Genomic DNA, 13,396 nt, shown 5'->3' with positions numbered 1-13,396 from the left:
TTGAATTCTACCACAAAGGGAAAGATTTATACTTACCTGGCAGCACATTAAGGACGTATCTGACACCAACCCAGAACAGAGACCCAGCAAACACCCCCGATAAATAGGGCTATATTCAGTTAGCAGCAAGGCCAGACACATATACGCGACGCGGACTTACCGTTCTCTGGAGGACCCTATACTCCGATGGACCCTTACTGGCAGCCTTTTGAGCAACATACTGCAGGCCGAACACGGTAATGAGCATTGCAGGAATGGACGCATAAATGGCCATGTTGCTGAGGATCCACGTGGCAACGAATACCATGAGAAACGGCCAAAGGAAAAAGAACTTTGACATGATGCCCTTGTTCCGCACCCAGCTCGCCAGTCCCATGGGAAGAGCCTTGGGGCTTCCATCAAACTCGTAACCGCATTCGTCAAGGGCTCGATACCACACTCGCACAGTGTTCATCTCCGAAGCCACTGTTGCCGGTGCCTTGCCATCCCTCGTCTGTGAGAACCGATCCGCGCCATACTCGATGAGTTTCTGAACGCAGGGCAGCGATCCCTTTACCAATGCCCAATGGAGAGGAGTCAGCCCACTCTCATCGACCGCATTGGTATTGGCGCCCCAGCGCAGAAACAGATCTACGCATGCTGGGAACCCTTTGTATGCCGCCCACATCAGCCCGGTATGGCCTTGTTGATCCATAACATCCACCGGTATTTCTTGGTGTAGAAGCAGCACGAGTAAAAACGCATTCCCGTCGATGGTTGCCAAATGCAGAATGTTGTAGCCCTGAACGTCGGTAAGAAGAGGATCCGCGCCGCACTGAAGCAGGAGGTGAACGATATAGTAATGGCAACGTTGAGCAGCCCACATCGCCGGCGTAGCGACGGACTCTCCTCCTTTGGCGTTTACATCCGCCCCCGAGTCCAACAAGAATTTGCACATCGCATATTGATTGTTGATCGCGGCCCACTAAAGCAAGAACAGTCATAAACAGTCAGCAAATGCGCCGATAACATAGACACAGGAAAACCGGATAGATACGCACATGTAACGGTGTGATTCCTTCCTCATCCTTGTGGTTGGCTGTCAACTTCTTCTCCTCGAATATCCTTTGCATGGCCGAAATTTCCCCTATCCGGGCAATCTGCATGATATCCTCCCCGAGCGGAATTGAGCCCTTCACACCTGCGCGTTCCGGGTTCATGGTTTTGAGTTCAACGTTGGCATCATGCGGTGTAGCCTTCGGAGGTGTCCCTTTCCCGTTGGCGTTTTGCGGCGAATTCGAAGCCACGCCCGCGGCGTTACTACCGCTGCTCTGCGATTCAGACATATCTGGTTCGCAAGCAGATAGAGCGAGTTTTAGTGAAAAGGGGGAGCAGGCACTTTGCGTTCACTTTCGGCGGTAAGGGAGAGGGCCAAGGCAGCGGAGACAGGTGGCAGCGTTTCGGAGGTTGATGATCTCGACAAAACTGCGTCTAAAAGACCATTGCGAATCCACGAGTGTTGATTGGAAAGTCAGAATAGGAATATATCTTTCTAGAAGTCGCAGCTTTTCAGAGAATAGAACCGAAGTCTGGGAGGAAGGAAGGGAAGGAAAAAAGATGGGGATGTTATTTTTTGGTCCGCTGAAGCGGCCGCGGACAGACGCTAAGAATGAAGATTAGATGACAGGTACAATAGGGCTTAAGGAGTGATCACAATCCATTCGCGGTGTCTATTCTGTATGTACATGCATATATCTGGCTACTATTTTGACATATCCCTTCCTTTTCTTCCCTTTCTCTTCATTCTTCTTTACTCATCTGTATAATCTGGTATACTTGGGTGTCCGGAATAGGCTGACTCAGCCAATCTTCAGAGCTTTAGGCAGCCGCATTGTATTCCACACCGATTCCTCGTCAGCCCTACGGAGTGGGCGACGTTTCCAAGAACCATTGGGCCGATACTGGTGCAATCGGCATTGTATCGGCATTGGGGATTTGTGCGATCCGCTGCCACCACCAGTTACGCGCCTTTCTTGCCATTCTGGATTTCTGACGCTCCCTCGCAACTCATACACCTTTGAATTAGATCTTGCGCTTCGTCCAGAAGCATCTGGGTGTCGACCCGCAGCTTGAAATCCACCAGAAAGCAGAAGCTGATTTCGATCTTGGAAAGTTCGCGCTCACTCACTCCGCCAACCTTCGCAACTCGACTATGAGGGTAACTGAGGTCTTCCAACGCTTTCATCGCTACCCCAAGACCAGCAAGGATGAGACGGTGCATATTCTTCGGATTAACAGACAGTATCCGTTGGACGACTGCCATCTTGGTAAAATAAATGCTGGTAGCAAGATAGACTGCTGTGGACATGGGGCAGTACTTGTGAAGCCGTAACAGGTAATCTCGTAATGAGATGGGCGGTTCTTTTTTCGACACAAATTTTCGCAAAAGCACACTAAGCTGAAGGATATCCTGGCCAGCCGTGTCATCAGCTGTTGGCGGGGCATGCAATTCAGCAGTTCTTATTTGTATGGGCGCTTCCCCATCGAAGGTATTGTCTTGGTGATTCTCGCCATGAGCACCAGGAGAATTCACCAGGAGATCCGTCGGTGTTTGGATAGTTGACTGTGCAAGGCTCTCGATATTGAAGCATAACAGCTCCAAAGCCGCAGCTGGCGAGATATCAAAAACGTCTGCGATGCCATGCGACGCCGATTCAGTTGGCACATCCTTTTCTTTATCAATACCGGATTTCGAAACATTCTGATTCTGTGACGCCCTCGTGCCTTCGGGTGAGTATTGCGCTTCTTGCATGCTGGGTGCCATGTTCGAATCATTCGTTGCGACAGAATGCGAAAGGCATCAAAAGAGGGTGTCACGAAACAACGACTTTTTTGAACTTGTAAGTGGAGATCGATTCCTTATGTGAGAATGGCATTGTTGGACCGGTCCCGGTTTCGAGTCAGTAGAATTGATGACCCTTGTATACAAAGGTCGAGGATCGAGGCAGGTGGCGGCGGCGACGATGATGGAACACGGGCAATCGCTGGCAAAAGGGCAATGATGGTCCGAGTTCCACGCAATTGTCTGAACAGCTGCCAGCTAAATATAGCAGTATTGAAACAACTCTGGAGATTAGTTTTCAATTCTGCGAACCCGGAAGCTGTATCCGCATAGAACCACTCCCTCTAGAACCACTCCCTCTAAAGGATTGACTGAGAACAAGGAATTGACTGGAGATAAACTTCTAAATGAAGGATATGAAGGAAAGAAGAGCAAAAACAGAAAAAGAAACAAGTCAGGGACACATATTGTATGGTTGATTCGAAGGTAATTGTCGACTACCAGAGCTGGGCTGAGAATAACTTATTCGGACATTCTTTCAACCGATCAACAATAAATGCCCCTCCTTCATCCCCCGAACACAACAACCATCGCAGGAAAATACTGTACAAAGAGCGACTACAGCTCAATGGAACATTCAATGAGATGACTCGAATGGACATATTAAATTCCAATTGACTAACCAGAGATACGCCGATATTCACCATCTAAAAGCAACGTTGATAAGAAACAAATACAACATGCTGAGCATACGGAGTATTAACAAACACAGGCACACATAAACAAACAACAAATGAAAAATGGTCGTCGCGACTTCATATCCACGCGGTTTCTGGGCGAAGGAATGCTCAACGCCAACGCGGACGGTCTCTGTCATAAATGAGCATCCTCTCGTTTCTAATATCATATGGCCGAACACGACCGAACCCCCTTAACGGCCTTCGAATCGTTTGCGGCTCAAATTCATCCCGATAGGTCTCATAGGTTGGCCTCCCGCGGGCTTCCATACAAATGCGCTCCCCAACCCGTGAGAGATGTCGGTTACCGTCCTGGATTATCCTTGGTCGAACGTGGATTATGTTAGGGGCGGCGCGGTCTCGTTGCGTCTCCCTTTGCCTCCCAGGCCACGGTGAAGGCTCCCTTGTATGTCGCTCTTGCGGCTGTTGCGGACGCCTTCTTTCCTCGATGATCTCATCGCTTCGGCCTCTATTGTCGCTAAAAGAACCGCTTCTATGCGGCCCAGGAGTATCTTGTCGACCTCCATGACCATCCCTTTCAACCGACGCATCCCTTTCGTGAGTCGGCTCGCATTCAACGTCGCTGGCGAAATGAACCCTCTTCTCCCCATTTCTTTCACGGCTGCTAGTTCTGGAAGGTTTCGTGTCTTCTGATCTATGGTTATGGATCTCCACAACCCGAGGAGGGCGAGGTGAAGAGTGTCGTCGCCGGATAGGTACACGCTCAGCAACAGGTGATCGTTCTCTTGGACGGCGAGGCTCACGATTCGTTTGTGAGTCTCGAGGGCTCGGGGTCGAAGGCGCAGGATCGCGTGGACATTCCTGCCTCCTGGGATCTGAGACAGGAGACCTACGCTGTGGTGAAGTGGTTTGGCTGCGCCGCTGAGTGCTCCGCCGCTCGGATCTGTGCCTCTCGGGAGGATCGACTATGAAAGGACGAGAACCACTCTCACGCCTTCTGTGCGTCTGACTCTCTCGATTGTTGTCGGACTCGGAGGAAGTTCTTCTGGGGAAAGGTAGGTGTATTCGGACCGGGTCGCTTTGACGCCTCGGTAGTGGTGAGGGTCTTCTGCTTTCAATGGTTGGAGTTGAGCGTTCTCTTGAGCGTCGTGACTCAACCGGCTGGATCATTTGAGATCTAGGTGGTGAGGGCGAGGGCACCCTCCGCCGCCTCTCGAGACGGAAACGCTGTATATGATACATTTTGCCGTGGTCATATACCCGCGTACGCCTGGAAGTCCCTCCTCGACCTGGACTAAACAGACACGTGCGGATTATCTTTCTGGTTCGAATTTCCTGTGAATGAACGTCTGAGTATCTTAATTCGGCACGTCGCTTCTTGTTCTGCTGCGATCCAACGTTTTAAAAGGACTCGGGAATGTCGTACCATTGAGTTTATTTGCTCTTGCGAATGGTGTATGGTGATTTGCTATACCTCGAGGCTGAAAGAGAACACTTCGGACGAGATTGAAACTCGGACAAAGGGGTATTCTTCCACGATAACAAAGACAGGGCATAGTAACCGCTATAGAGGTGAGAAAGAAAGAGACAAAAGATGGATTGTGCCTCTCTGTTTGCGACACCAGACAAAAGGACAATGTCATGAATCAAAGACATGTGGCTGCTGTCATGAGCCTAAGACATCTGATATAAAAGAACACAGACATAGTGTCATTAGGATATTTTAAAAATAAAGAAATAACGATTTTGTCTTCTTCTCACTTGTCCTCTTTCATCCTGCTCCCTCCAAATGACAGATTCCTCAAGAATACAAGGCTCTTTATATACAAAGGAATTGACCATGACGAAACGTTATCCCGCTGTAGCCTAATAGAAGTCCGTCTTCTTTGCCCTTAATTTACTCTTAACAATCAAATCCAATCCTCAAAGGAATTGGGACGTTAAGGCAACAAAAAGAATTGATAAATAGACGGAGAACTTGGCCGATTCTCAGAGAAAAAGAAAAACCAACAGAACCCTGCGTGATCAAGCCCCAAGCACTGGTGAACAATGACGGAAAGGAAGAGGGATGGTGTGGCTGGTTCGCCCTTGGTCACAGGGGCGCAGTTCGAGTCAGCAGGGACTAGATAGTGGTCATTGTCTATTGAACAGTGATATGGAGAAGAGCGGTCTCAGAAAAAGGAAATAATAATAATATAAAATAAATAAATTTAAAGAGTTCGTAGAGAGCGTTGTAAGATCTACTGTACACTTGTGATATACGGAGTACACCGTCATCCCTGCTGGTGTGGTAGTACAACAAGTGCCCGGAGTGCGCCTTGACAGCCTTGCAGGTGACAATAGATTGCGATAGAGGATATGCCATCCCAAGTGCATGTGGCGCGGGACTAGACTACACCAGCCACATTGTAGAATCAAATCAGATAATTTAGAAGTTGTTGGATAGTGGACTACTGCACATTATGCATTGCCGCAGTTGCATAAGGATTTGTAGGGATATCAAACCTACCCTGGGTAGTACATAATTGGTAGTAATATTTATGATATCATGTCGCGAGTTCATTATGGGCGGATGAAGCGCGAGTTAACGAACAGACTGCCGTTATATCTGGGGACAAACAAGAGAGATGCCTAAACATGCGGAGGTTATCGCCAAGGCAGGCATGCAAAAGTGAAGCTATGGTGCCCATCGTTCAAGGAATCTATCCTGGTTCTTGTCGCGCTGATGAAGCGCATCCAGATTGAGGTTCTCCACTCCTTTCTGAACGAAGCCCAATTGAGCCTCCAATTCCGCGAGGCTCTGGTCCTGTTCAATGTTTGAAAGTGAAGTCTCAAAATACGAGTCTGCATGCAGGGAGGAAGAAAGAAGTCGAGACGCTCGATCCGTTGGAATCAGTTCGGTCACGAGTGGCAAATCAGCACCAACGCCGAATGTCCGAAAGTACTCCAGCACGTGCGATTTCTTCTCGTACAGGGCATTTGTGCCTCCATCCTCTTTCTCGGATTTGAAGACTGATTCAGATGAGAGGCCCACGCACCGCAGCAGGCTTGCGAGGGCCTGTGATTCCGGGAGTGGAGCAGTTTGCTTTCTGAAAGAGCTGAAAAGTGACTGCGGTTGCATGGAACGCCCCCTCAGCATTGTCTCCCGTCTGGATGTCGTCTTTTCCGAGAACGGATCACCCACTTCGGACCGGTAAGTGCTGATGAGGCTCTCCAGAGTCTGGCAGTATGATTCGCGGTCCTGTAAGCGTTGGGTTAGGCTTTCCGTGGAAGATGTCATTTCCATAATTGTATCGAGAACCTGTAAGAAATCAGTTGCCTACCCAACAATCATGATAAGATAATGGCATACACATTCGAGCTTGCCCTGGGAGGCATTGCGCAATTGCCCGTGGCGATTCTGGAGCTCACGCAAGACCGGCTCGCTGAACTGTTGTCTTGTGGACATCTCGGCCAGAACATCGACTTCCGGATATAGTGACTCCAGCTCCTCTCTCAACGCAGCCAGCGCTTCCTCCTCATGCTCTCCTGCTGCCTGCTTGGATCCTGCCTGATCGGCCTGAATGCTTTCCAAATACAAGCGATCAAGACGGTAATGGATCTCTTCCGCGACGTACTCTGCGAGCACCGCCCCCAGTTGCTCGGTACGTTTGGCTACAGAGGCATTATTTCCAGTAGACTTGATCTCGGACGCTAGTCTTTCCAACCCTGCCAGGATCCTATCATCCTCCTTTAATCTAGACGTCAGCGAGGACAGTATCTTTTTCCCGTCCAATCTGGCTTTCTCCGTCTCGGCTCTCATGTTGGCTTCCAGCTCGTGGACAAGATCATTGGACTGTATCGTGTCAGTGGCATGTTACACAAATGCACAGCATGAGGTCATTACCGCTGCATTGGCATTCTGCCTGCCCGACTCGTGCTTTTTGCGAAGGCGTTCTATATCCCTGTTTTGCCCGATGGCCCGATCGTCGTCGAGGCGAAGCTGTTTATTCAAGGTCTCGCATTGGGTGGTTAAGATCTCTGTTTGCTTCTGGATGGCCTCCTTTGAGGCTTTTAGGGATCCGATCGCATTCTGGATATCTTCGTCAAGGAGCGGTCGGGTCGAAGCGAGGCCTGGGTCGTGGACGATATGTTGTAGAGTACCCGAAGATTCTAATTGCGAGTATCTTATTATGGATATGTTAGCTAAATTATCGACATAGTCTTCCAAATATTGCCAGAGACATACAGAGCGAGCTCCTCCTTTGTCAACAAAGTGTCATAGTTGAGATGCTCCGATACCCATTTTGCATTTTCGGCGCTATTAGCCTCATCATCAAAAGTAGACTCGATTTCGCTTCGTTTGACCGAGATATTGCGTTCTTTCAACGCGGATATGAGTATATCTGCCGGATTCTTCGTTGTGCATTCCATTGTTTCGCGGTGTTTGGCTCGTTGACAGTGCGGAACAACGTTTCTCTCCGCTCGGGGCTACACTCGAAGGCCTACACACAAGAGGATCCCACAATAAGGGGATTCCATAGTCAAATTCACACTTTATGACTTATTGTGATACAATACAGGGGTATTCTTCTTTCAATCAGAACCATATACATATCTCTGATCTTCATCTGATCTTCGTTCTGCTACTGCATGGTTGGGGCTATTTCCTACTTTAGAACCAGGCAACATCATTACATTGAAAATCAGATTCGTCATTAAAATACTAGGCAGATCAATTCATGAGACTTATATATGCAGGGAACAGCCCAACTCCAGAAAATGAAAACGCTTCAAAAAATAGGCTGTGAAGAATGCCAAACCTCACGATGATGCTGACTTTGTTGGCTCAACCTTGGGATAATACCAAGTGGTCACCGCGATAATCACATAAATGAGCACACAGAGACCACCCTCAAGCCAGGTGGACTTGCCATCTCGCAGGAAATTACCAACGACCAGGATGGCCAGCACAACGAGAACGATCATGAAGATTTCGAAGTTCAACCCTAGATCCTTATCAAGACACCAGCCCACAATAACTGCCAGGGGCGCATTCAACAAGACAGTCTGGATGGATGGGCCGAGACAGTGGAAGAGTGCGAAATTGATTTGGTTATCCCTGCATGTTTCAGTTACACGGCTGTTGTGGTTGTTGACCGGATGGATAATGTACTTACCAGGCTTCGTCAATGGCTGTCAGATGCTCTGCGGCCTTCTCGACCAGAGGAACCAGGATAAGACCCATGAAACTATCCGACACGCCTCGCTCCTCGACAATGTGTTCGATCTCCTGGACCAGGAAAACGGCAGACATACAGACGCAGGTCAGTGATATCACTATGGCCACCAAGCATTCGGTCAAAGTGAGTTTGGTTCTTCTAGCCTCTTTCTCTCGGTCCTCGTCCTGGGCCTCATCAAATTCGAGAACTTCATCGAAAATCGAGTGGTGACTATGAAGATTGTAAACCAAATACCTGGGGCGAAATCGGTTAGCGAGTGGGATGGTAAAAGCGCGGGGCTTGCCTGCCAGGGACCCACATGAGAAAGGCACAAAGAAGGATGACGGCCGTGGCTCTGCTGATTGTCAAAGTGAACCTATTCAAGTCTGGGTGGGTAATATGGACATTGCTCGCCAGGGTCGCATAGAAAGCGCTGGGAATCAGCAACCCAAAGCCCGCAACCAGCAGCAGCCCCGAACCGACTTCGCTGACGGCCTCATGGAAGTTTTGTTCGCTACGCCCGATGCCTCCGAAGAAGAAGCACATACCCAAACAAAGCAAGAGGTTCGCCAGCACAGAACCAAGAATAGCGGCTTGAATGACAGGAATGAATTGTCCGGTGTCATTGTGAATCAAAACCATGAAAAGCACGACCTCAACGACTGAGCTCAAGGTTGTTTCCAACAAGACACCCAGTACCTTAGGAAGCTTTTTGGCGAGTTCTCCACCGGCGAATCCCAGGAGGTTTGCCGACGGCACCATTGCGATGTAATTAAGGGTGAATATCCAGACATGAAGATCGGGCCGAGCAAAATGGATGGCAATCGCTGCCGGAACGACGGGCCAGAGAATGTTCACTAGCATTGACAAGGTGCAGGTACTCTTGAAGCAGACCTGGAGGAAATGGATCGGATGGACTCCCCTTCTGCCGCTTTCTCCAGCAGTGTCCACACGAAACATCTGGCGACGAGAGAGACTGGGAACAGAACCAACTTTTTCATTGTTGTGCGTGGGAAGTAAGGTAGAGGATTGGCGTGTCTCCGCCGGTGGTGAGGAATTCGAGGTCCTTCTCGGGTCTGCATTGTCCTGAGATGCTCTGGCACTTGCTCTTTGCGCTCGTCTTGACGAACGCCTGTCCATTTCAGTGTGCTGATCAATTCCGGAGCCGCTCTCCATATTTTCGATCAACTGATTAAGCGTCTATCGGTAGCAATTGGTGGCAGAAGACGAAAACAGGAGAAAAGAAGAAAAAGCGGACGAGCCCACGAAATTAATACCCAGTCCCAGCCTGGATGAACGAAATATCTGGGGGGCGAATGGAACGGAAAGAGAGAAAGGAAAAAAAAAAAAAATAAGAATAGGAGACGATCTGATTCTTTTGGATCGTCTTTGCTCTTATAGACTCCAGTCACGGCAGATGATCAGCGGGGAAGAGAGAGAAAAAAAAAAAAAAAAAAAAAAAAAACAAAAACAATAATAAGACAAGAAGTTAAGGTCAAGCAGTTCTGGTGATACCGTGATATATATACGGAGTACTATGGCCCCAAATGACAGAGTACAGAATCCGTTGAGCTCCGTGGCAGCCAGCAGAGAAATTCCGTGTGGATGCAGCTTATTTGACAGGAATGATTGGGCACATATTATAGCTCCCATTTGATTGCATCGTGTGACCCTTTTCACGGCGTTTACTTGCTGGCCAAGCCACCGGGGCGAAATCAACCTCTGCTGCGATGCACCGATGAAACTCCTAGTGCAGGACGCCAAATTGCACATACCTGGACTCCGCAGAGGCTCTGGATAATTCCATGATGCTGCAAGAATACTCCAGAGTACGCATCACTTTGACTCTCACCTCTCATTTTTTATTCTTATTTTTTCCTTTGTTTGGCAGGGACTGCCAGCCACTTCGCTCGTATCGCCAACACACCGGCCCCAAGCACAGACTAGTACTCTGTACGGAATAGTGTGGTTTTGCTGTTTCTCTGCTGGCAATGGATCGCCATCCGGCCCCTGTTGTGTGCACAGCCACGGTCTGCGCAACCTTTGCAATTTTGCGGTCTGGGCGCTATGCTGACAAGCGATGATTGGAAGGAACACTCCAGATTGGTCAATTTTGGTCGCTGTGGCGCATTATGTTTCATCCTAACTGGTACCTCCTGTTGGGGCTTCGCCATTATATAGCACAGAGTAGTAGTAGTAGAGAGACTGTGTGTGTACTCCGTATAGAGAACTCAACATCGGAGTGTGAAGCACGGAGTAATGCTTTTGTACCGGAGTACGGAGTGTGGATAACGACTTACGGAGTGTGTTTACTCCGTATGCCAGCCACTGTGGTTTTTGGCTATCGATAAAGCTCGTGTGGGACGGCACGTTAAGATAAACATGATAAGCTTAGACCGAGTCAATAGACGGTTTATTGTAGGAAAAGCAGTGAACCGACGTGGAAGAGCTCTCTCTCTCTATATATAATGATCACGTTCTACTTTACTCGTGGTCCGTACAGAGTACTCGTACGGAGTCCTTATCCAATGTCGCAAGATCTCCATTCGTTTGCGATGTTTGGCGGAAACGGTTATCATCGGAGTGTCTGTACTCCGACAGTACTCCGTTTGCATCTTCTCTACAAGTACATCTGATCCAAAGTCGAGATTTTCCTCTTCTCTGGAATTCCTAGCAAAACCCACGACCATTCATCCTTCTTGTTGCTTTCACCGTTCCTGATAGTCTCGCACATCAAATGTCCACGATAACCAACCCCGCCATCCCTCCGGTGGCTCTGGATGCCATCACCCAGCACATTGGCAACACGCCTCTGGTGCGGTTGAACCGGCTTCCTCAGAGTCTCGGGATTCAGGCCACCGTCTATGCAAAGCTGGAATATTTCAATGCTGGTGGGAGTGTCAAGGATCGTATCGCCTTGCGCATGATCGAGGCGGCAGAACAGTCCGGCCGGATCAAGCCTGGTGATACTTTGATCGAGCCTACCAGTGGCAACACGTTGGTTACCCTTGTCGTTCTATGCTTACTTCTTGTCGCGCGTGGTTGGACGGCATAGTCTAATATGTCTCTTGGGTTCTAGTGGAATTGGTCTGGCACTGGTGGCTGCCGTCAAAGGTTTGAACTTCTTCGTTTCCGATTCCTCGAATACAGAGGGGTTAATTTTACTTTTTTTTTTTTTGGAATTCTAGGCTACAAGACGATCATCACACTCCCGGAAAAGATGTCCGCAGAGAAAGTGGCTGTCTTGCGTGCACTGAATGCAACTATCATTCGTACTCCCAATGAAGCCGCCTACGACTCGCCTGAATCGCATATCGGTGTTGCCAAACGCTTGGAGAAGGAGCTTCCCAATGCTCATATCCTAGATCAGTACGGAAATGAAAACAATCCGTTGGCCCACGAGTTCGGTACGGCCGAGGAAATCTGGACCCAGACACGCGGGCAGATTAAGGCGATTGTTGCTGGTGCAGGTACTGGTGGAACGATCACCGGGCTATCTCGAGGTCTCAAGAAGCATAACCCAGACGTTCAGGTTATTTCGGCCGACCCTCACGGATCCATTCTGGCCCTTCCTGCGTCATTAAACGAACCCCATGTGAACGAGGGCTACAAGGTTGAGGGAATTGGGTATGACTTCATTCCGCAGGTGCTCAATCAAGAGGCTGTAGACAGGTGGTACAAGACAGGCGATAAAGAATCATTCCAATACTCTCGTCGCTTGATAGCCGAAGAGGGTCTCCTTGTTGGCGGAAGCAGCGGGAGTGCCATTGCAGCTCTTGAGCAAGCCGCCAAAGACTATAACTTTGGGAAAGACGATGTTGTCGTGGTGATTTTGCCCGACAGCATCAGAAGCTATCTCACCAAGGTAAGTCTCACGTGCTCGTCTTATACGATAGCTCTATGATGCTTATTTGATCTCTTAGTTCGCCGATGATGACTGGCTTGCTGCCAATGGTCTTCTGTCATCACCACCTGTTGAAGCCGTGCCAACGTCCCCATCTCTACAAACGCAAGGCCCCAGGGATGCATTCTCTGGAGCAAAGGTCAACTCACTGAGATTAAAGCCGATTACAACTGTCCGGTCGGATTTCCCATGCCAGAGCGCGATTGAAATCATGCGAGATAGAGGATTCGACCAGCTCCCCGTTCTTGCACCTTCTGGAAAGAAGCTGGTTGGATTGGCCACCCTGGGCAATATACTCAGCCGGCTCACTCACAGCCGTGCTACCGGGAAGAGCCCAGTTTCCGACGTCATGTTCGATTTTAGCAGGATCCCTGAAGTTGTGACCGACCCTAGAGATCTGGGACTGACTGCAGGCGGCGAGTCCATCGGGCCGGAGACTTTGAAGGCTCAGCAGAAGAGACGCAAATTCATTGAAATTACGACGGACACTCCTCTCAGCGTGCTCAATCGGTTCTTGGAATGGAATAGCGCAGCTATCATCACCGAGACAAACGAACAGGGAACGATGAGGCCAGTAGCGGTTGCGACCAAGGTTGACCTGCTTACTTGGATGCTCCATAATAATGAGAAAGGTTCCTAAACATTCCGCCCAGGAAATAGAAGGGTTATTACCAGGGTACATTGTGGTGCTATAGAACTAGATCCAATATAATGACGTTATGCTGATAACCATCTCGGACGCCACGAAATATAAATCAGTAAGGCCTTTCTC

The 13,396-nt window shown here is 49.1% G+C and overlaps 4 protein-coding genes across 4 annotated transcripts; 1 reads left to right on the top strand and 3 right to left on the bottom strand.

Annotated features, from left to right (window-relative positions):
- Positions 1–1,697: 1,697 nt before the first annotated feature.
- On the bottom strand, positions 1,698–3,158 carry ASPGLDRAFT_45893 (putative cyclin-dependent protein kinase complex component). Its single transcript, XM_022546339.1, has one exon. It carries the CDS (start codon positions 2,801–2,803, stop codon positions 2,000–2,002), a length of 804 nt encoding a protein of 267 aa, XP_022401649.1. The 5' UTR covers positions 2,804–3,158; the 3' UTR covers positions 1,698–1,999.
- Positions 3,159–3,421: 263 nt separating this feature from the next.
- Positions 3,422–5,261, bottom strand: ASPGLDRAFT_45891 (putative RNA binding protein). Its single transcript, XM_022546338.1, has one exon. It carries the CDS (start codon positions 4,759–4,761, stop codon positions 3,670–3,672), a length of 1,092 nt encoding a protein of 363 aa, XP_022401648.1. The 5' UTR covers positions 4,762–5,261; the 3' UTR covers positions 3,422–3,669.
- Positions 5,262–5,739: 478 nt separating this feature from the next.
- On the bottom strand, positions 5,740–9,482 carry ASPGLDRAFT_73688 (hydrogen/calcium exchanger domain-containing protein; the record flags this gene model as incomplete). The annotated part of the gene is made up of 7 exons (XM_022549685.1): positions 5,740–6,820; positions 6,872–7,354; positions 7,406–7,685; positions 7,748–7,914; positions 8,353–8,620; positions 8,679–8,975; positions 9,040–9,482. 7 exons carry the CDS (start codon positions 9,480–9,482, stop codon positions 6,197–6,199), a joined length of 2,562 nt encoding a protein of 853 aa, XP_022401647.1. The 3' UTR covers positions 5,740–6,196.
- Positions 9,483–11,220: 1,738 nt separating this feature from the next.
- On the top strand, positions 11,221–13,354 carry ASPGLDRAFT_45880 (cystathionine beta-synthase CYS4). The gene is made up of 4 exons (XM_022546337.1): positions 11,221–11,717; positions 11,800–11,834; positions 11,909–12,585; positions 12,644–13,354. The coding sequence occupies exons 1-4, from the start codon at positions 11,458–11,460 to the stop codon at positions 13,262–13,264; spliced, it is 1,593 nt and encodes a 530-aa protein (XP_022401646.1). The 5' UTR covers positions 11,221–11,457; the 3' UTR covers positions 13,265–13,354.
- The last annotated feature ends 42 nt before the right edge of the window (positions 13,355–13,396 follow it).

This window comes from Aspergillus glaucus (genome assembly GCF_001890805.1).
Source record: "Aspergillus glaucus CBS 516.65 unplaced genomic scaffold ASPGLscaffold_8, whole genome shotgun sequence".
NCBI lineage: Eukaryota > Fungi > Ascomycota > Eurotiomycetes > Eurotiales > Aspergillaceae > Aspergillus > Aspergillus glaucus.
Note: the sequence above shows the minus strand (reverse complement) of the source record. Positions and strands in the feature narration are given on the sequence as shown.